General features: G+C 28.0%; 1 protein-coding gene and 1 long non-coding RNA gene across 7 annotated transcripts in view; one reads left to right on the plus strand and one right to left on the minus strand.

Moving 5' to 3' along the window:
- The window catches only part of LOC136984366 (5'-AMP-activated protein kinase subunit gamma-1-like), a 131,942-nt gene that overhangs the window by 22,908 nt on the left and 85,292 nt on the right, over positions 1–23,742 (plus strand). For 5 of the 6 annotated variants that reach the window (XM_067281325.1, XM_067281324.1, XM_067281328.1 and 2 more), the window contains one exon: positions 12,616–12,646. In XM_067281325.1, coding sequence (XP_067137426.1) covers positions 12,616–12,646 — 31 coding nt within the window. Of the gene's footprint in view, positions 1–12,615; positions 12,647–12,692; positions 13,670–23,742 lie in introns of those variants that run through there. The other variant, XM_067281329.1, reaches the window with a different exon arrangement.
- LOC136984368 (uncharacterized) lies at positions 9,094–22,679 on the minus strand. Its single transcript, XR_010882179.1, has 4 exons — positions 22,611–22,679; positions 12,018–12,076; positions 10,835–10,938; positions 9,094–9,410 (listed from the first exon to the last, which is right to left on the minus strand). It is a non-coding gene; the product is annotated as an uncharacterized lncRNA (long non-coding RNA).

The raw sequence follows: 23,742 nt of genomic DNA on the forward strand, positions 1-23,742 counted from the left end.
TATTTAGAACGGGAATAATCGAATAAATAGAATGTGTTTAAGATCGTTAATAAATAGTATTATTGCTCGATAATAATAGCTTGATTTGAAAAGAAAGCCAGAATATAATATGATATAAAAAAATTCTTTTAAAAATATTAAAAAAATTAACAATTCAATAGTTTTAGGTAATTACGGGTTATATAACAAGTTACGCTAACTTCACAATCGATTACATCAAAGTTTCATTCTTTTTGTTTATTACTGAATGTGTTTCCTTAAAATGTTCCGCCAAGTAATTCATATTTCCATTTATTTATTTATTTTGGCAGCAGTTAAATTACATTTTTAGTATGAGATTGTATAAGTTACTACGTTAAAACTGTTCATCGTTTGTTAGCTTTTATTTATACATAGTTTTATGTGACAGTGAAATATTTGCTATATCTATTGTTTTGTTTTTTTGTTTATATATCCATTCTCTAAGAATTTTTTCTTGTTGTAATCCTTACTAGATAAACTATTATAAACCCTACCTTTTCAAAATAATAATTTGATTATTTAAAAAAATAAGCTTTTATACAGCTTTTGAATCTTTGAGTAGGCCAATAGTTTTTCTTTACTGACCGTTCTGTTTTTATGTTAGCATAAATTTTGAAATACAGCAAGCAGATCTTATTTAAAGATAATTAAAATAAGCTATATAAAATATTACAGGTTTGGCCAAACTTTTATCCCTTAGGAGCAACTTTTTCGGTAAAATATAGTCTGCGGGCGACTATGAATATGGGCAAACAATTTTAGGATTTTTCAAATTTTTCATATATATTTCAATAAATAATTAACAAGAATTTCAACTAAAAAATATTATGGCAAATAAAGAAGACAAATAATTATATTTTTTTATTTTATGAAGCGCAATAATATTTATTAAATTAAAAAAATTACAATGTAAAGAAATAATTACAGAAAAAAATTTTAGCAAATAAAGAAAATGTTAATTATAATTTTTTTATTTTTTGAGATGAAATACTTATTAACTTAAAATAAATACACTGTGAATAAGCAAATAAATAAAAATGTTTAATTGGACGAAATCTGACATTGCATAAGTGCAGCAAGTTTTTCAAAATTTGGCGATTGCCATTTATATGCACATGCGTTGCGACTACAATTAATTTAAAGGTTAACATTCATTTGCATTGTTCATCGGGATAAATACAAACAGTATGGTTACGTTGCACAGACATTTACATTTACATTTACCAAAGGATTAGAAGGCCTCCACCAATAGGTGGAGGCCTTCTAATCCTTTGGTAATTGGAAAGAGAAATATGAAGAGTTATAGAAGTTAGAAGAATGAAGAAAAGAAAAGAATGGCAGGAAAGTGTGAAATATGAGACTACAATGTGCCACTCGAGAGCCAATTGTATAGCATCAATGAATACAAATTACAAACATATATTTGTGTACAGAATGACTGCCTCTACAACTTGAGGCATTAGAAGCCCCATAACGGCTAACTTGCCTTGGTGCTCAACACACAAAACGCGTATGAACAGCCCCTTTGGGAAGAAAACAGACTAAGCCCTCCATGGCTTAGGAGGTAACATAATAAAATAAAACACATTGCACAAATAGTCTATTATTGTAAGAATAAATTATCGAATTAAGATTTTTAAACATTAGTTTAAGTGAAAGCAAATTGTTCAACTTTAGCTTTGCGGGCTACTTTCAAAACCTTTGCGGTCGACCGGTCGACCGCGGTCTACGTGTTGGCCACCCCTGAAATATTATATCAATTGTATGTAACAAAATAGATTCAATTTAAAATTTTTCTGGTTCCTGTATATTTGGGAAATAAAGAAAATGTTGTGATAGAGATATCACTTTATAGATTTTAAACAGATTTTTATTTTTTTTTACCCGGTTAAAAGAAAAAAAATCATCAATATTGTGATTCTTCATTGTCTCGAACTAATGAATTAAATTAGTTAAACTAACAAAAATGTTCACGCTAAAATTAAATTCAGATTCATGTTTTATCCTATTTCTATTGAAAATTAAGTTGGAGTTAACTCAGAGGAAAACAGAAGAAAAAATATTCCTGTTCCTTATTTGTAAGAAAATATCAAATTTACAATAGAGCCATTATTATATGTTATTAGATTATACTATTTTATAAATTATAAGTAATATATTACTTATAATTTAGAAAATAAATAAAAAATTTCGAAATTGATTCCAAAGTTTGGATTAAACAGTAGACCTATATTCGTTTATAAAATCATGAATTGACGAAATAAACGTATTCACGTTTCTTAACGTCTTAAAATTTGAATATATTTTATAGAAAAATATTTCTATATTCTAAAACACATTCAGTAAAATACGGAGCTACTCTGTAAGCTTAGGAATGCACATGCGATTTTCTATGCGAGCGACAGAAAATCTCATGTGCGTTTCTAGGACAACCATGAGCATGCAAAAGTTAAAAATTCAAGCTCGTATCAGGAAATTGTATCGTTGGGAGAAAGTTAGATTAGCTACTTTAAATGTAAGAACGTTAAGTACAAAATGCGGGGAATTAGTTCGGATAACGAAAAATACGAGAGTTAATATAACATGTATATAGAATACTACAGTAGACAAAACGCCAATAAATCAAGGGACATAGAAGGATATAAAATAATATATGCATATATATATAATATATAAAGAAAGGAATAGTAATGCTGTATTAGACAGGAAATTTAGAGATAATGTAGTCTCAATAAATAAGGATAATGATAGGATAATTCATGTAATTCAGTATTATAAGTGTCTACCCACCTCAGGTTGATTTAGATATAAGAAGCAAAAAAGAATTTAGAGATAAATTTGACAAGGTCATTAATAGCATAGATAGAAATGAAAGGATAGCTGTATGAGTTTTTAATGCACATATAGGTAGGGATGGAGTAGAATATGAAAACATTCTTCTCTGTGTCCTTCTTTAAATTATGTTACATTATTACATAAGAAAATACAGTGGATGTAAAAAAGTCCAGTGTTTAGTGTTAACACTTCATGGTGTCTCAAAATATAATAATGAAAACATTCATAGAGGAGTAAGTTTTGGAGATACGAGTGGAGAGGGAAAAAATAGTATTAAATTCAGCTTTAGCAAACAATTTACAAATTAGCAATTTGCAAATACTTATTTTCTAATAAAACAAAAAGAGAGAGGGGGAAAAACTAGGTAACGTAAAAGTAGTGTGGGCAAAGCATTGATCGATTTATTTTTGGTAAGCAGAAAATACTTACGCATGTGCAGGAACTATGAACTGTAAAGTTATTCTAAGTGAGATAGTTGAAGAGAGAAGTCGACTTATATTAGTTCTGTTAGACTTAAAAGGGTTAATGTCCAGTAAAAAAGTATACCAAAAAAGCAATTAGGTAATGGAGATTGAAAGAGAAATGTGAAGGTGTTAAGGAAAGAATTGAGGGAAGAGACTTGGTTGGAAAACCAGGAATAGTGTGGAATACGGTTGCTTCAAAGGTTAGGAATATGCAAAAACTATTTTGGGTATCACAAAATGGGGAAAAAGAATAAGTAAGGAAACAAAATTCGAGAGACAATAAGAAAGAAAAACACGCCTTTAGAAAATTTGAACTGAACAGAGACTCGAGCAGTAAATTAGAATACAAAATAACAAAAAGGCAGGCAAGGAAGAAAGTAGCTAGTAGTGAAAGATATAGTAAATTAAATGAGAGTTATGAGTTAGATGGTAAGGAGAGGGCAAAGGACATATAAAATAGCAAAGTTTACGAAAAGAAAAGGTAGAGATATAGAAAAGATAGGTTTACTGAAAGGATAAGATATTAATGAAAGGAAGAGCTGTAAAGAGCAAGTGGATGAAATACATTGGTAAGCTAAGTGAAGATGCAGGTTGAAAAGGAGCTGAAATATAAAAGTTAGAAAAACTACGATTGAAAATATAATAAGTTATAACAAATAGTGTAGTTTATGAAGCTTTAAGAAACAATAACAGTAAGAAAGCTATAGGATCAGATCGGATCCCCGTTAACATGTGTAAAATTTTAGGTGAACTAGGAATAAAATGGTTAGTTCAATTATTTAATAGGCTAGCAATACGGGATCCGATGTCAGAAGAATGAAGAAAGAGCATTATATAACGGAGAAGGATGTGTAATGGGCTATGGAAGTTACATAAGAGCAAAATTAATGAGTCATACAATGAAGTTATAGGAAAGGAGCATAGGTTAGAAATAGAACTAGTATAATTAGGAATCAGTTTGGATTTATGCATGATAGATCAGCTATGATACCAATTTTTGTACTCTGACAACTGAAAAAAAACGTAGACATGCTAAGAGGGACTTAAACATAATATTTACAGATTTAGAAAAAGCTTACATATAAAATTATCAAATTTATACACATGTCACACTTCCATTTAAAATTCTGTTAATATTTGTGTAATGTTCCTATTCTTCTAAAGAAAACAATGTAATCTTCCAAATAAAACCTTATAGACAAATGAATACTCTTATCATATTCACATCTTATCATCTAGAAGTCTTATATGGCTAGTGACGGATTAACACTTTCCGGAGTCCCTAGGCAAAGACGATTCGGGACCCCACTACATAATTTTACGACACAATAAAGTATAATAATAACATCTAATTGTAGCTGTAGAATTATTTATAAATTGATATATTATTGCAACGGTGAAACTGCTTTGTTTTTTGTTTCCAATTTCGGAGCCCTCGAGACCTGATCCAGACACGTGCCTCACGTGCCTAGTGAGTAATCCAGCATCGTATATGGAAGGTACTTAGGAGGAAGGGAATAGGAAAAAGTAGTAAAAGATATGTATAAGAGGTTGGAGTCTCGAGTTACGGCTGAGCGCGTACCAACCAAAGATGATAACATCTTTGGTTGGTACGCGGTCTCTAGTAGATGGCGTTAAAAATTTAATGCTTTTTCTATGGGAAAATCCTTTTCAAAAACTTCTCGAAAACGGAAGTAGTTAGAACCAAACATTACAGTTTTTTGCTTTAGATTTCTATTTAATTCTCCTATTAACGTGCGATTCAGAATTTTGAAAATAGAATTCTTTAATTTTCTACGAATTTTTAGTCATAGAATTTAACTTTAATTTAATTTTTTGAAAGGGATTTTCCATAGACTAGCATTAAAATTTTAACGCCAACTGCTGTAGATCGCATGCCTAACCAAAGAGGTTATAATCAGTCTTAACACAAAGTATAGAGATAAAGAAAACTTTAGGGATATAATTAGGTGTCCATCAAGGTTCAGTTTTAAGTAAATATCTTTTTATCTTAGTGATAAATGAACTGTTAGAGGGTATAATCAAGAAAGAATCATGGTGCATGCTATTAGCGGATGATATCGTCTATAACTAAAACTAAATTTATAAGGAAGGAGTGATAAAGAAGATAGAAGAAGATAAAGAAGTTAGATTAGAGAATGAAGGATTAAAGATTAACAGAGAGAAAACAGAGTTACATACACTTTGACTTTAATGGTAAGGAGCGTATGGAGTAGTTATTGGAGGTAGGGAAATAGAGTAGAGAAATTTAAATAATTAAGATTGATGTTAAAGAGTAAAGTTAGATTCAGATACAGCAAACGGAATAGATGTAAGGTGGCAAAAAATGGCAGAATCAAGTGAAATAGTGCTTTGCAGTGCCAAGACTGCGGGAACTGTGAAGTAGCTAATCTCTCTAATAAAATAACTCCCAACTTACAGTGCAACAGTACCCATATGCACTATATACAATACATACTTTCGCTTTAATCAGGTAAACTTAGGTACTATTGCTTCCTTTTACATGTAAACTGTAGCTAATAGTGATGGCTGAAAAAGAGAAAAATATAAAGTCATTCGTTATAACCTTGTTCTCTTTGTGTCGTGTTTACGTCTTAATTTTTTACTGTCCCTTGTCTCTTCCATTATCATATAATGTAAACCTATTTTTAACAGCTTAAATTAATAATAATCACCTACGTCAAGCTTGGAATAGCGGGAAAGTTAAAATGATATAGTTGAAGGTGTTCATGAAGGTAGTCCTATGATACGGAGCCTATTTATAGACCTATACAATTTTTTAAGCTTGTCATTCATTTATTAATCCAGCCCCAGTGATTTATCCAGCCTTCGGACTGGTGCTTTGTAATAAAAGAGGTACCAGTTAGATAAAACAAAGTTTTATAAGACAGTTATTAGGCTTCAGTGTTGTATGGATCTCAATGTTAGGGAATGAAGAAATCCAGGGTGATACAGGAATGAGGACATTTAGGCTTAACTGATGGGATTAGGAATGAGCATTTAATGGGTAGTTTAGGAATAAAGCACATTAAAGAGAAGCTTATGGAAAATAGGTGGCTTGGGGATGTGTTAGAAGAGGATAGGATGAATTAATGAGACGAATTTAGGGACAGATGAGACTAAGAACTAATTGAAATAGAGGTAGGCCAAAGAAAACTTGGGCATTAGAAGTTAGGAAGATTTAAGAAGTTACAGTCAAAACAGGAGATAGCTGAAAATAAGTTAGTTTGAAAGGCTAGCACGTCAAGACCTAATTCCTCTTAGGACAATGATCATGATCACGATGATACAGATACAGAATCACATTAAAGATGAGCAATTATTTATTGTGACATCGTCACAATGCTGGAGTGCAATTTTTAATCATATTTTTAATTTATTTAATTTAAAATATATGGTCTCCATTTCAAATTAGTAGTGTCTTGCCCCTGTACATCATACTTTTCCTTTAACAATACAGTCGTGCCGGTCATCTATTAACAGCTTTCAGGGAAAAAGTTTTGAATTGAAATCACATGACTTCCAGTTTGTGTCTGATGTTCGTATAGAGTTAATCGGGGCCTCCTGCCTCTAAGGTTTCCATATCTGTTCTCTGATTTCATCTATCTAACTTCGTTGAGATTAAGGTAAGACGAACAGACGGACGGACGACAGTTGGAATTGATAGGTCTACAATTTTTTAAAATTGCAGCCCAACAATATGATCTTAATAAGAAAAATAAAAACAAAAAATTGATAAAGAGCAGTAAATAAATAAACACACTAAATAGTGAATAGCACCAATACGTTAACGTCACTAAATTCATTTATTCGAAATGTAATCTGTACTATAGAGTAAATACAGTACAATAGTATTCTGCAGATGCATCACAATCAAACGGATATAATTTAAGACGAAAGAATTAGGCCGCATTTACCGAACTCTTAGTAAATCCATTAGCATTATATCTATTGGTCCAAATAGTTTAGAAACTGCAATGCTAAGTGAATGACAAAAGGCTTATTTCTATCGACTGTATTCAAACATTTCAAAAGATGAACATAAACCATAACGAAGAGATGAACTATCATATTAAAACTATATCTGCTATTTAACTTAAAATGATAATTTGAACCAAATCTTAAAGAGATAAAGAAGATCGTGTTTAAAGTATCCGTGATGATTAGCGTTTAATAAAAGTATCAGGAAGAAGTGCAATTCTTAGACGTAGGAAAAGTACATAAGACGATAAATGAATCGATAGATCTACTATTTCACTAAACTCTAGTCAATTTGCGAACTTGTTCTCTGATTAACTTGCCAATGATTTTAGGCATAACTCACGTATTACAAAGCTAAAATTTCACACGAAAATATCGTACCATAGTGTTTGATATTCGAATATTGCTCATTTTTAATAACTCGAGTCAATACGATAAATTGACTCGAATTGATTTTGCATTGCATTACACATTGCGGACTATATGACGAGTCTATTACGAAAAATGCAGTTATGTAGCATTGTTAGGAATAAGGAAAAGAACCCTATTTTATACAATAAATTTTAAAAGTCGGCATTAGATTAAGAAAAAACAAAAAAGATTCTTATTCTGGTAAGATGAGACCTTACCACAGGCTATCTAATCAACCTGCTATGTCAGTATAGATGACGGACGACGATCTGAACTACTAACAGAAACTCAGGAGGAATTCATTTCTTCTACATAGGCATTCTTTATGATAGGAGAAGAATCTCTTACAGGATTTTCCTATTGTCAACTGACATGTAATTTCTATTACTTTATTCTTTCAAAACGTCCCGAAACGTCATACTAGCGTCGTATTTTAATTCATTTGAAAGGCACATCCTTTGATCTAATCGTAGATTTAACTATCTATTTATATAGCAATATTTAAACTAATCTCTATCTATATGATTTTCGCTATATAAAAAAACTAATCAAAAATTCAATTTTATATCATTCTCAATATAAATACAGTACAGGGTATATATAAATTATTAACTTGTTTCACTCTCTGAAAGTGTTAGATTCCAGAAAAAAATTGCTGTTTTTATAATTTCATTTTCTTATAAAATGCAGAACATTGAAAAGAAAATTTGACAAAATTAGTGAAATTATTGATGAGAAATTCATCAAAGTGAAATGAAGGTCCTAAACGATGTAATTTATGTGGGGAAAAAGTTTGTATCAGATAGATTTGTTTTCAAATTCCACTGGAACGAAACGAATTCCCTAAAATCTCTGAAAGCGAACAAAATTTTAAATAGTACACATATTATTTTAGTTTAATGAAATACCGAAAATTAAATGTCAAAGAAGAATCAATTATTATTTAAGTTTGTGAAGTCAATTACGCATAACCAACGACATAACTAATCGACTATATTCAATTCACGCACAATATCAGAACACTAGATTTATATGGGTGAGTTTTATCTCTCATTATAAGTAGATTTGATCCACATGGAATCGATCAGCATGGGAGATCGGATAGGGATGCTATTCCCTATTCGATCTGCTCATGAGAAATCATGAACATCCAGATGAATCTCTTGATAATAAAATGTATCTTACCGTCAACCAAGTAATCGATCTAATATCATTTGGATTTTGCAATACAATTAACTCAAAATAAACAAGATTAAAATAATTTTAGGATAAAAAAAAAATTATTTTACATCACTATATTAAACTTGACAGTGGAACTAGTGCCGCCATCTATTGTTATTTATGAACAATTTTAGTATTATCATTATTGCGCCATCTGTTATTAGATAATGATATTAAATTTTATATTTTAATAAAATAAAATTTAAATTTTTTTTCTTTTTTTATATATTAAATTGAAGTAATATAATTACATTATTTAATTAATAAGAAATATTTATATAATAATTATGCAATACAGTAATGGAAACAATATCACTCGAAAGGTCAACAACTTAACAAACTTTTTTCTAACTCCTTATCCAAACTTCTTGGAAGTAATCTTTTTATCTTCTCAACTTAAATAGTCTCTTCTAAGTATAATTAACAAAATAAAAACAATCTCTTGCTTCAAAATAACTAGACAGATACAAATAAAATAACACATTAGCAATTTTTATTATTTATTATAACACATTTTTTTTATCAGGTAAAGAATTATATAACTTAATATAATTATTAACAACATTGTTAAGTTAGAATGAATAATTGTTTATAATTAAAATCTTCTGTTAAATTACAATAAATTATACTTATACAGTATTAAATCTTTTTAATAAGGAAATACAATACAATTGCACAATATAAAAAATAATGTTTTTTGTTGTATACATTTGTATAATTTATAACACATTTTTATATGTAAGTTTCTTAACATTTACTTTGTCATGGTTCAAAAATTGTTATAGAAATTATTAACATTTTATAAGAATCATTTAATACAATTATAAATAATTTACTTATTAATAATAATTTATACACTACATATATATAAATTCACATAAATCACTATAGATTAAAAATATAAAATATATTAATTTAAATTATTTCATCTGAGCCTTTTCTTTATAAAATTACCATTTAAATGAGTATTATTTATAGATAATTCTATTATACACATGTAATTAGAATATACATACAGAAGGAAATAGATATACTGGTAAATGCTTAGTAATTCTATATATTGTATTGATAAATTACTCTTATTTAATTATTTTATATTAATTATTTTTATAAAAATTTATTCATATAAATCCTATTTATATGCATGTATGTAATTTTAATATAATTATACATGTATATATACTTAGGATTTATATTTGGACTGTAGGATTATATATTGTTATATAACTTAAATATATTTTAACAATTTTATATAATAAAATATATCTCAATTTTAAGTTTTATTTGATTTTTTTATAATATAACAAGCTTAAAATTTGAATCAAAACAAATAAATTTCCCAATAATAATCACATATTTTATTATAGAAACAATGTAAGATTATTATTGTTTATATCTTATATAATATTTTTATACAAGATATAAACAGTTGTAAGTTTTTCAATTGAAAATGGTTAATTTATTTTAAATTTATCATCTGCAAAACTGATAAAAAGAATTAACCAAATGTAAAAAAATAATGCCATAGTTTATAATTATCATATTTCAATTTTATAAAATTTGCATATTAATTAAAAGATATAATTTTTTATTATTTAAATATTAATGTAAGAGAATTATACTTTTCATTAATATATTTTTTAAATAAGCATTCTTAATTTTTGAATGAGAATTTAATAACTTAATTTAATTAATGGCTCGCACCTTAAAACTTAATTATAAATTTTAATTTCTGAATTATTAAATTTGGATTATTTTTTATATTAAATACCGATTATTGTCTTTGCTAAAATTTAAAAAATTCAAATTACTGTAATTTCAAAAAGTTAATTTAACCCGTCGCACCGTGGAAATAATTTATATATTGTAAATACTCTTACTTCCTTCAGAAAAAATTTTGCTGTTTTGACATCCAATATTGATAACTTGATTGTGAGAAATGATGTCATTTTGTTTCTATTTCCTTAATACCACGAAACGAATTCTGCAAGAAAATAAATTTAGATTTAAAGAGAGAAAATTGATAGTAAAAGATTAAAGAATAAGCTAGGGAATCTTTTATTTTATCTATATTATGTTTTTTAATATTTTACTATAATACATATATACGGGGGGTGAAAAAGTTGAGAATCTGAAAAATATAAATGTTTGGTGTTCATTATTATTATTTTTATTATCTTTTATTAGTTCGTATTCCTTGTTTGTGATTTAATTTCTACTTAAAAATATGTAAATATTTTTTCTTCCTATTTTCTCCCTGTATGTTTTTTTTCCATAATAACAGCTGTAGGCTATACCTACTTTAGCACCTCCCCCCGGTATACGCTGTATGAGATTGTATTACTTTATTATTTAAATAAATCTTAAATGGTTTATTCAAACGGATAAGTGATGCAATACAAGAGTAAGTTATTATCCATGAAATTACTTAAGAATCTCACTTTATATTGTGTTCATTAACAAGTTATGAAAATGAGAAGGTAAAATTACTTCAAGTTTTTCAAGGTTAAATAATAGTGTTTCGACAGAACAGTTTGTTTTTCATAGTGAAACCGACACATTATAGAATTATCTCGCTCCAGCTGATAGTATGGATTGTCAAATTTCAACCATGAAAATTTGAAATCGACTAAAGAAGTGATTTTGATTATAGTTTTTGAAAAAAATATTCTATTTACCTGAAATTTTTGTTATTTATACCAGAGAGTTTTTTTTTGTGTACAGCTTATCATTAACTTAATGCTTTTTATCACGTGGCAGTCGATCGAAACAAAACTCTCCTTTTGGTTAAATGGATCTCACAAAAGGTAGAGCAATTATTGATTTATATCATTGAAAGACCTTATCTGTTCGGAATCGATATAATTTAAATTATTAATCCACCGATATATTTATAAATCGATCAAAGGGAATTTAATTACGGTAGATAAAAAATTCAAATCCATCCCAACTGTCACGTGACTGGATATTAATACCCTGGCTTCATTTAAATTCTTAAACCGATGATTGATTAGTACTAATAAGTTTACTCTAAATATTAAATCAGTTATGAAAACAACTTACCGTGTTATATTCCACTGTTAATGATTTCCACCTGCACGTTAAACTGACCGCCATATGTCCTTGGTAAAAAAGAAGAAAAAAAAAAAAAATATATATATATATAGTCATATAAGCGATAGTGTGTAAATCGACCCGTATTATTTTATGTGTTATTGATATAGACAATAAAACAATAAAATTTTTTCTTATTTTTATCTTGTCAAAATTCCTCTAAACATATTTTTTGATGTCTACGAAATGACCTTGGATTCCATATTTAACCTTGAGATATACACCGGATAGGTTGCATAGAAACTTATCATGTGACATCTCAACTAAGCAAAATAAAGTTTTCGTTTAAAAAAAGAAATAAATTCTGTTAGGTTAAATAAAATTTTCTGTAAATTCTGCAGCGTTATAAGTAAGAAAGCCAAAAGAAGGAATGTATTTGTATATATAAAAAAGAGAAAAAACAGAAATTGCGAATTTTTATTGTGGCTAGGCAACGGAAACAATTGGGTTTACTTATCTAATCGAAAATAGTAAATAAGTTTATAATTTCTTACTCTTATTATTATTGATAAATAAAATTCCATTTTATTTTTTTATTTATTTACAGAAATTGGGTAGTTCATCGGGTGTTCCAGCAAGTAAGTACAATCCTTTATTTTTAAATTAATTAAATAATTTGCGTGACGTAACAAACGCTTAGCCAATTATTATCTTCGTTTGATCGGTATATGTAATTAGCCCTTACTGTATTAATTTTTAGTATGCGGTATATTCGATTGGACTTTGTATAATGGCATACTTTTACGTGTGACGTATCGAGAATATTTAATTTGCTTTCTGACGTCACACTTCCATTAATTCTATTACTCTCTATTGTTTTTATTTAGAAATGACGTCTTAAGAATAGACGTAGGCGCGGGTATTGCGATTCGATAGTGCCTATTATTTCACATTTAACTATTTTGACGATTTTGGCTTTTTAAAATTGTTCTTTCGATTAGGAACGAAGAAATAAAAATGCGGTTCTCTCGGGATAGTTTAGTTTCTATAAATGGTACTGTACATAACTCGTATTTTCTACTGGGTGCAAGCCAAACATTTCCAGATGAATATTGAAAGGAATATATAGGCTATATTTAAATATGTAGTTTAAATATCCGATCTGATTACGGACAAAAAACTGAGCTGATAACATCGAACTATCTCGTACCTTTAATGTGTAGGAAACTTTACAAGTTTGAACATAAACAAATGCTTAGGAAAGGAGTAGGCAGCGCTGTTCATCCATTCCAAATTGACCAATCTCCAATCAAGAAAAGTTGTTTCTTGTCATGTGACGTCTGCACACTGGCACAAAGCCTGAAGACTGCTTTTCCTAGCGGGGGAGTTACTCGAGTTTGTAGTCAATCGGTCTGTTTAAGTGAAGGTTAGCAAAAGTCGTTCCTAGTTTTACGGTAGGAGCGACACGATGATAGGATTAAATATGGCACTGCGCTCGAATAGTAAAGACGTGATGAACCAACATTCTCCGAATCAAAGAAGCCCCATGGGTTCGCCTAGGTCTCCACGACTTGCTCTAGCCAAGTTGCAGGGAAAAATGTATCTTCCTAAGTTACAGCTGAGGAGACGTCATACTGCTAATATACCAGAATCGAGCGACGGTGAGTACTTTCTCTGGATGTTCCCTCCTCACGCACTAGCCGGATATATGCTTGTGTTGTTCCAATTATAAACTCGTGTGTAATTAGAAGTTGCCTATTTGTGCCAATGTCGAGATGTACGTGAATTATAACTTATAGTTTGCGCTCTATGTAAGAAATTAAACAGCCAGAATCGTTACGTTTATCGGTAGGTTACACGTTAATTCGGTACAAACGAATCAACAGTTTAAAATTACCGAGAAGTTTTATGTTAAAAAACATTAGTATGTAATTTTATTTTCTAGTGTAAGATATTTAAAAGCCATTTTAAATTAAAGGTTTGATAGTATCTTGTATAGAGGTAAACATGTGCCGGAAATTGTTTTAAAATTGTTGCATCTGTCAGCGTGTCATGGCGATTAAATTTAACAAAAATCTTTTACGTAAATACGAATGATGTCTACATTTGCGTAATTGATAATTAACAAGGATAATTAATATGTAATTGGCGGCGTAATGATTCCCAATGCGTAACTTCTGTAGAAGGAATTTTCTCAAATTATATTCTAGAGGAGAAATGCACTTTTTAAAATCACTTGTTTTAATCTGTTTTGAATCGTTTTGGATGAAAACGAAGTTTAGAAAAATGAAATACGTATAAAAAAATTGGGAGAAGTAAAAGTTTGTTAATGTTTAATACAGAGTTGAATTTTTAGAAGCTCATTTTCATTAAAATTAATCAAATTACTTAAGTTTCTTACAAATGAATACTCACGGATCTACAAAAGTATTTTACGTTTGCTCACTTGTTTTGTTTACTCGATAAATATATATAATCAAACTGTCAAATTGAAATTGTTTCAGAGAAAATGAATGTAGTACATGATTATATTTTTGCTATATTGATAGAAACCTTTGGACCAATGTGCGATTTTTTTTTCCTTGTAAGATGAAACCTTGACACTGCTAGATAACTCATTAACGAAATTATCCAATCGCCAAGTTCAAAACTGGTGTAATTTGCTAGCGAAGCTTTTTATTCACACATTTAAAGTTTGGTTAAGTAAAAATAGCTAACTCTTTGGTGCATTAAAATGATGGAAATCTTAAGAAACAATTCATATACTTAAAATGAAAATGAGAAGGGATTTAATAAAATGTGTATCGATTATATGCGAATTTGTGATAAATTTTATAAAATTCCAATAATCCTCTTAAGGTAAATAGAATTTCATGCATAAAATGGCTTTTAATTACGTTAATTTACTTAAATTTTAGATTATTTGAGCAAAAAAAAAAAAAATTTTATTGCAAAATGAAAATATGCAAATATATTAATTATCCGGAGTAAATTTAGCAATTTTTTTCAAACTTAAAAAAAGTAATAAAATTTATTATTTAAAATTAAATATTCCGACAAAACAAATAAATATTTTAAAACAGATTTTTTATTTATTTGTTTAAGAACTCATAAATTATACCTGCTGCGACCTTGGCTCAGAGGTCATTTTTGAGTCACACCTAAGCATTGCAAACTTTTATAACTTAATAATATTTGCCAAAAGTTTGAATAAAAAAATGTATTTATCCATAAAATTACTGTATAACTATGTACTTGTACACAATTAAAGTAATATATTAATATTTTCTATATAATATTATACAGTTTGAGGTATCTCTTATGGAAAATACAAACACGTTGAGTTGTAACATTGCGTATTTCTTTATTGGAAAAATTTCACTTATCATCGTCTTAACTAAATGTACTCGACGTAGACGTTTTAATGGCAATTTTTTATTCTGTTTATTGGATAATTGCATATTAATCACAACAATTTTCAAGTTAAATAATGTAGTTGTATTTTATTTGATTTAAAAATGTTGATTAATTGTTTATAATAGCACTCGCTATAACAAAAGAAAACGATTTTTTATTATTCTGTTAATTTACAAATAACATAATTATTAGTAAAAACAATTTTTCGTACATAATAATATAATTATATGCATTCATTAGTGTTATTAAAATATTTAGTATTATATACTAAAGTTATAAAATTGTAAATTATTTCTAATGAGTTTTAAATTTTTAGACGTAGTTAGTGACGTAGTTTGCTGCACGAAACACGAAATTACAACACAAAAAAATAATTAATTTAAATATTTTAATCGTATCGCCATCTAGTGGTTATTTGAGTAACGAATTTCAATAGTTAATTTATATGCTCAAATATTCATTCATAAAAAAGTAACGCAGGCCTATTTATTATTAACGATAATATAAGTTAATCATTTAGATAATTACGGAATAAAATTATATTACCATTTATAAGGTGTTTTCTTCAATTTACCATGTTATACATTTGCAACTAAATAAACAAATTTTTCATAAATGAATTTTAAAAATTAAAGTTAAATTTTAACTTAATACATAGTAGAGTACAATGTAAAAATGTAAAATACTTATTATAAATAATTAATTTTTACATTGTAAATCTTACTTGAATTAAATATTGAAATAATGACACTTTTAATCCAGAATTATAAAGAATAATTTAAATATTTCATTAATAAGGAAATAAAAATTGTTAGAAAACTTTACTAGTTAAATGAAAGGTTAGGGAGATTATCCTCAAGTATGGTCAGCATTTATATTGTGTTCTGATAATGAATTTCAGTGAAGACTTTGTTAAACTCCCAAAATCTTTTCTAGATGTGCCAAAAATCATTGATTTAAAGTAATATATTAATATTTATAATTTTATCTAATAAATAATTGAACAATAAAGTTTAAAGAAAAGATTTAAAACAACAATAGTAGTCACATAATGAATTAAACATCAATGAGACTGAGATTTACATCATAATATAATAAAAAGGATATATATAAGTAGGAATATATTTTAACAAGTATATTTTAAAGTTTTAATAAAGATGATAATGTGAACTTGGCGGCCGGATGGCCAAGCTATTAAGGCGTCAACCTACTGTTTTGGGGGACCCGGGATCGAATCCGGGTAGAAAACTCCAGGGTCTCAGATATGTAAAGCCCCGTTCCTCAACACCCAGTCGTCCCATTGCGGACCTGGCCGATGGGTATGAAAGAAAGATCCTCTTAGTGCAGTGGCGCGTTAACCTATGGGCAAAAAGGGGCAATTGCCTGGGGCTCCCGCCGCAGAGGACTCCAAACCAAGCTTTCATAAGAAAATATTTCTCCAAAACATTCCCGAAGAAAAATATCTGAAGTCAACACTGTACATGGGCTCCATAATTCAAATTTGCCTGGATCGAATAATAAACTTATACCATAAAGCTATGAGCAGTCTTAGTGCTCAAGGACGAAAATAGAAAAATGGGGGGGGAATGAACTTGTGCATTTGCAAATTGAGAAAAAATGATATATATTATGTATAGATGCAATTTATTGAGACCGTGGTAGACGGAAAATTCATACAAAATTAATTTGTAGGATTATAAATAAAAATATGCATAATTCATTAAATGGAATAATTGGAATAATGGAACGTCGTTCGAGCACGCTTGCGACGACCTTCAAGTAAAGAATTTTTGCAATCTTCGATATTTATTTTAAGGTTGATGAGCAAATTGATGATCATATTTGAACGAATATAGCATGTTATTTAATTACTTAACTGACACCATTTTTTAAGTTACATTCCTTGCAAACAAAGTTTTTATTTAGATTTATTTTCATAAAAATTAATATTAAATTTGAAGTCAAGTCAACATTAATTTTTAATATATAAAAATTCGTCATTTTATCTTTTTTTTTAATTTTTTTTGCTTGAATGTCAGCATTCGGTTAGCGTTCGAAGTATGGCCACCAGTGGCGAAGTGAATGAAGCTGAACACTGGTAGTTAATCATGGGTTCGCGCCTCACCAATCGGCCGGCTTTGTAGCGTTAGTCCGAGTTTTCTTTATGTGTCTAACACCTAAATAGGGCCAGTTTTCCATAGAATGTCCTCCCGAAAGGCACTTTCTTCTTGGCAGATCGCCCTTGTGTTGCGGTGCAGTATCTCATTAAATGAAACGAAACGTTCGAGTACCCTTTGATTCATGTGTGGGTATTTGGCTCCGTTTTGAAACATTGTATGAATTTATTAAACACTCAAACATTCGTTAAAATATTATCAGAATTATTTCTTTTTATACTGATGAAATATTTATTATTTAGTTTTGTTTAACGCTAAGTTAGTCGTGTTTGCTAATTTGGCAATAGCATTAAGTAAACGAATATTTTTTTCTCTTGTTTTGAATCACTACACTGATTTATTAATTTTCGTTCATTCGTCATTCCTGTTTTTTTTGTATAGTTTTAATAAATTATTTTTATTTTTGTCTCCTATTTATTTATTATTAATTCGCCTGACTTGGGTGAGCCATTTATCGTTCAATGAATATCATTTACGCTTTGATTTACTTTCAGTTTTGTTCATTGTGTTTTATGATTAGTTCTTTGCTGTTTTTTCTATAATTTATTTTTAGGCCGTTTCCATTTGCTGTTTCAACACACATTTCACTTATTTGCTTTTTAATGGATTTAGCATTAAATGAATTTTTCTTATTTTACATACCGAATTATTACATTTATTTTATAAAATTACTTCATACCTACATTTGGAAATATAAATGTTAGATAATAAGTACTATAAAAATGGATACTAGTAGTTGATTTGTTAGTAATATTTAACGCTTTTTATTCCTTACTCTTTTTCGATTAAGCTACTGAAATTTTAGTTAATATTAATAGTTACTATTATTATGAATTATTAATGCCAATTATATATTTATGTTATTGCATTTGAATTATTATCTGTTGTACCATATAGCGTTATTTTTGTTTGGAATTATTTTTGAAAACAAATCATTTTTATTCTATAAATTCCATATTCTTATTAAAGTCAATAGCTAAAATACTACGTAGAATATAGTTTCTATTGAATTCAGTTAAATATACGGTTAACTTGCTGTTGATATGGTATATATGTTGTGTCGATTACTGGAAATAAAAAAAAATAATTTCGCGTAAACTACTGTTTCATTCTAAAAAGGAATATTTGCGTTTTGCTATTTTTAAATTTTTTTTTTTTTTTCTAATATTCATACATGCATTCTCCGTCTTTCGAAATATCAATAATTGCATGGTATTAATATAGAGGAAGTTCCGTTTCCAAGAAACTAAAGGAAAAATTATAAAATATCTTTTTAGTAGGAAAGTTTTGTTTGTTTATTTTTTTACGTTAAATGTGCTACGATGCATAAAATATTAGTTAGATAAAGTAATAGATTAAAATGAAAAGAACCAATAGCAATTTTTTTATAAATGATTTTGCTTTCGAAAGCACAACTGACATAACACGCCACCCGACGACAGCTCGAAATTTTTGTTTGTTTACGGAAAATGTATAAAAATCCTAATTTGGATTACAAAAAGGAATTATGGGATACGAAAGAGCTAGTTGTCGAAAATTGGGAATCACCTGTATAGTTTTTACTTATGAACCAATAAACGTCATAAATTTAAATATTTCATTTCAAAAGTTAAGTAGTGCTATTTACGTACTTATTTATATCATTTTATTGTTTAAATGTACAGTATTAACTATTCGTACTCCTATCTTAGTGTTGTCAGCGAGAATTTCTCTAGAAAAAATTTGTTTTGATATTAGCATTATATTCACACAAGATTATATGGAATTGTCATTTTTGGCATTACAGCATTTTAAATAATCAAAACTTTCTAAGAAACATAATCGCCTATTTGGACTGCGATTTGAAAAAGATTGTAGCCCTATAAATTCCCACTGTCGTCTGTCTGTTTGTCTGTCCTTTCTTAATTTCGAGAATGATGTTAGCTAGATGAAGTCGAGACTAGACATGGAAACCTTAGGGACAGGAGGCCCCGATTAACTATATACGAATGGATTCAATTCAAAACGTTTTCCCGGAATGGAGTTACATGAATTCCCGAATGAACCGACATGACTCTGTTGTTAACAAGAAAAGTATGATGTGCAGGGGCAAGACCCTACAAATTTGAGATGGAGAACATATTTTAAATTTAATAAATTAAAATTATGATTAAAATTTGCAGCCCGGCATTGCGAAGACGTCACAATAAATAATTATTTCATAAAAACCTATTTTTTAAAGTAAAAATAGTGTTGCTTATGTTCCGATCTTTTTCATATACGTAGCACGTATTATTTAATAAAAAGTATTATTTTATAAAAAGAAAAAAAAAAATTTTTTTAAATTATTATTGATACTTAGCATGCTATTTTCCAATATAATTAAAGTTTATTTTAATTTATATTGCTTTGAAAATTTATCTTTTACTCAGTCTACTTCTTCGCTTAATAAGTTCTTATGAAAGTAATCTATTATGGCGCATTTTCTTAAAAGAAAAATCTTTTACTTAACAAGTAAAACATTTTCTTGTTTCTTTTCTTAGTACAGTGATCACCTGACACTAGCGAATCTTAAAAATAGTTACATTTACTAATTGAACAAGTGATCCATGTAACGCATGAAAAAATTCCAGATTTTTAATTAACGGGCGATGATTTACGCATTCATTTTAAAAATAACTCTTTTTTAAATATTGTTTAATTAAACATTTTTCAATATATTTATTTTTAGACTCCATTAATTTAAATTCCGTTAAAAATGAACGTAATTATCTAATTTATCTATAATGAAATATCGGCTGTGACGAATATTACCTAATTTTATAAGTAATTATGTTACTTCATAAACTTGATTTACATTCAAATTAACACAGAAAATCAGCCTCTTATTATTAGGACATTCAGTTAAAGCTTTATAAATATTATCAAATCAAGATCTTATCTAGATGAGGACAATTGTTCCGAGTTCTTTTATCGCCAACACGATAATTTATTATGAGTATGTTATAGTTTTCTGAATTCATTTTCCATGTACATTGAGTATGACTTTTAAAACGGATGCTAGAACCTAGTATCAAATATTTATATTTAATACAGTATGATATACAAAATTTTTCGGCATAGTAATCGTCACTAGTGAAATTCGTGATTGATAAAATGATTGAAATCTCCATATAACACAGTTACAGTATTACAATTATAGATATAAACATGATATTATCCTAATCTGTCCAGAACAGTATTTTAATCCATTTACGTATTTAATTTTTTCACAAAGGATTTTTTTTAAAATTAATAACTAGGTCGAATATAACTAGGCCTATAAAACTTTATAGATTTTCATATTATATATAACGAATAATATAACCAGTTATATAATAAAACATAACAGTTTTCTGTACTATTATTAGAATACCGTGAGTATCCGTTCTTGACGTGTGAGAACATTTTGGCGTAAGAACGGAATGTTGAAACTGGTGGATAGCCGCCTAAAATAATAAAAAACAAACCGTGACGAATAAAGGAATGCAGTTTTTCATGTCAAATTTTAGAAAGTTTTCAATATGACAAGGAATGATAGACTCGTTACAATCGAAACATATGAATAAAATATGATTTATTTGAGAAACTAAAATGAATAAAGTGTCTGCAATATTAATATATATAATGAATTATCTTTTTTTATTAATTATAATATATAAATAATAGTACATAACTATTTAAAAAAAAGTATTAAAAATATTTCGTTTATTAAAAAGTCTTCAAAAATCTAACAGTAAAGTAACTTTGACAAAATATTTAACTATTCGGATTATAAACGAATTTTAAATACAGCATTTTATTATTAATAACTTGTACATTTAAAATTTTTTTTCCATACAAGTGTATTTAAATATTGAATTTATATTAAGTATAGAGTTAATACAAAAACAAGTAATTTAGTTATTTTATATATATATATTTCCTATAATAGATTTTACATTTTAATATATCTTTATTTCTATTATTTAAACAAATAATAAAACAGCTAGGAACATGCAAGTAAAATCACAAATTATATCGTAGAAGATAATATAAACTTATTTAGGATTGCAGCATTATAGGATAACAATAAATCTTAATTTTTACCTAGTTAAATTACTGGGTTTTTGTTTTTCGAGAACTTTCACTCGTCTTGTCATTTTGATTTTGCACTCGTCCATCAAAGCGGATGTAAGTTCATTATAACAAATGACGTGTTTAAGATAGCGAGTAATAAAAAATAAATAAAATAGCGTTTATTTTTTTTAAATATATAAGTTATTTTTTTAATATATCATAAGTGAAAACAGCTGTTACACTCAATTTAATAGATATGCATACAAAGTAATGAGGTATAAAGTCAGTTTTGGCTTAAATAACATAATGTCAGATTATTTTATAAGTCGCAAATTTTTCGGTTATTTGTTTTTATTTTCTACAAAAATAATTAACAATTCTAGAATTTGTAGAATTTAACTCGTGGCATTATTCGACTATTACAAATGTGTTTATTCTCAATGAAATTAATCAGCGTGGATGAAACACCCTAACTACATATGAAAAATCTCGACAGCTCAGATAGGATTCGAACCCGGATCCTAAAATTATTTTATAAAAATGCATTGGCGTGATTGTCGATTTCTAGAACTAATACAAATGTATTAAGTATTGCATAACAGTTTGTATTGAATGTTTAAATCGATTATAGTATTAAACGATAAAACGTTAAAAAACAAGCTATAATCTTGATTATAAGCTAAACTCGTATTGAAGCAGTAAGCGTTAAAGATATTTCTAAGAATTAAAGTACATTTTTTAAAATTAAATCTAAAAAAATGCCCAGTTTCACACACTACAATAATAACAAATGTATTTTAAGTATTAAAGGGCAGTATAAGTTTAAAAAAGACATTAGCTTGATTTACGAACACCTTTTAGCCTTTATAAGAGAGTTAGTGTTTCGGTAATCGAATATCGATTTTGAAGCACTTTTAAAAATAAAATTTACCCCTGTGATATTTTCTTTACTACAAAACTCATTTGTTATAATATGAAGCATGTTTCTGGTTCGTAACATCTTATTACAATGACATTGTCTATGTTACAAAACGATTATTTGAATGATTAAAATATTTTAAAATTACAATTTAATTTCATAATAATTATATTTGCATACATCCAAGTAATTTAATTATTCATTATTAATTAATTTTAAATAGTTGCATTTTGTTTCGGATGGATGATTACTTTCAAATGTATTATGTCTTATAATAGATAAACACAGATAAAAAACGATTTAATACATAAACGTTGTAAAATTAGAAATTGCAATATTTTTGTTGTGTTTAAATTTTAAAAAGTGTTTTCGAGAAGTAAAATCGAATATTAGTTTAACTAATTGTTCGCCAGGGGCGCCACACTCAAGACATTGGATGGACGACAACCACTAGCGACACCATTGGAGTGGGAGATACGGTCAAGGCTATTAAATATCACAGTCGCAAATTGTGGCCCACTAAAAAAAAAAGAAAATTCCCAAAAATTAACTAGGCGCGTATATATCGTTATACGAATTTTAGAAAGCGAAATAAGAAAATTAAAAAAAAAAAAAAAAAATTAAAACACCGAAACATGGTAACACCGAAAAAGGGATGGTGGCAGAACAAACGGTTGGTATTCGCCGGAAAACCAGGTCAGTCACATACTGAACTTTAATTACTGTCATTTTATTACTTTTGTTTATTAGAAAAAAGACAAAAATTATATAAGTAATAAATACAATGCGCTTTAAAAGTTACTGAATAATAAATTATTATATTTTAAATCTCCAAACGTGATCACAAACGTTTTATTTTTATTCGTGTTAAGATCTCTTTGCATGCAAACTTGCATTAAACGAGCGTGTTTATAGTCACGTCGTTTAAGATTTCAACTCCGTGCAGAAATAAAATATAGTTATATTAATATTAAAAGTTTTCTTGTAATAGTATCTCGGGCTTGATATTTTAAAACAATTTTATAAGATGTGAGAATATATTTAGTTGTAATTTATCAAAATTAATGGGGACGTTATCGATGATTTTTTCCTTTAATTCATCAGTGAAGATAACAATTAAAGTCTTACTTCATTCATTTCATAT

Source organism: Centruroides vittatus, unplaced genomic scaffold, assembly GCF_030686945.1.
Source record: "Centruroides vittatus isolate TY-2023 unplaced genomic scaffold, ASM3068694v2 contig_918, whole genome shotgun sequence".
Taxonomy (NCBI): domain Eukaryota; kingdom Metazoa; phylum Arthropoda; class Arachnida; order Scorpiones; family Buthidae; genus Centruroides; species Centruroides vittatus.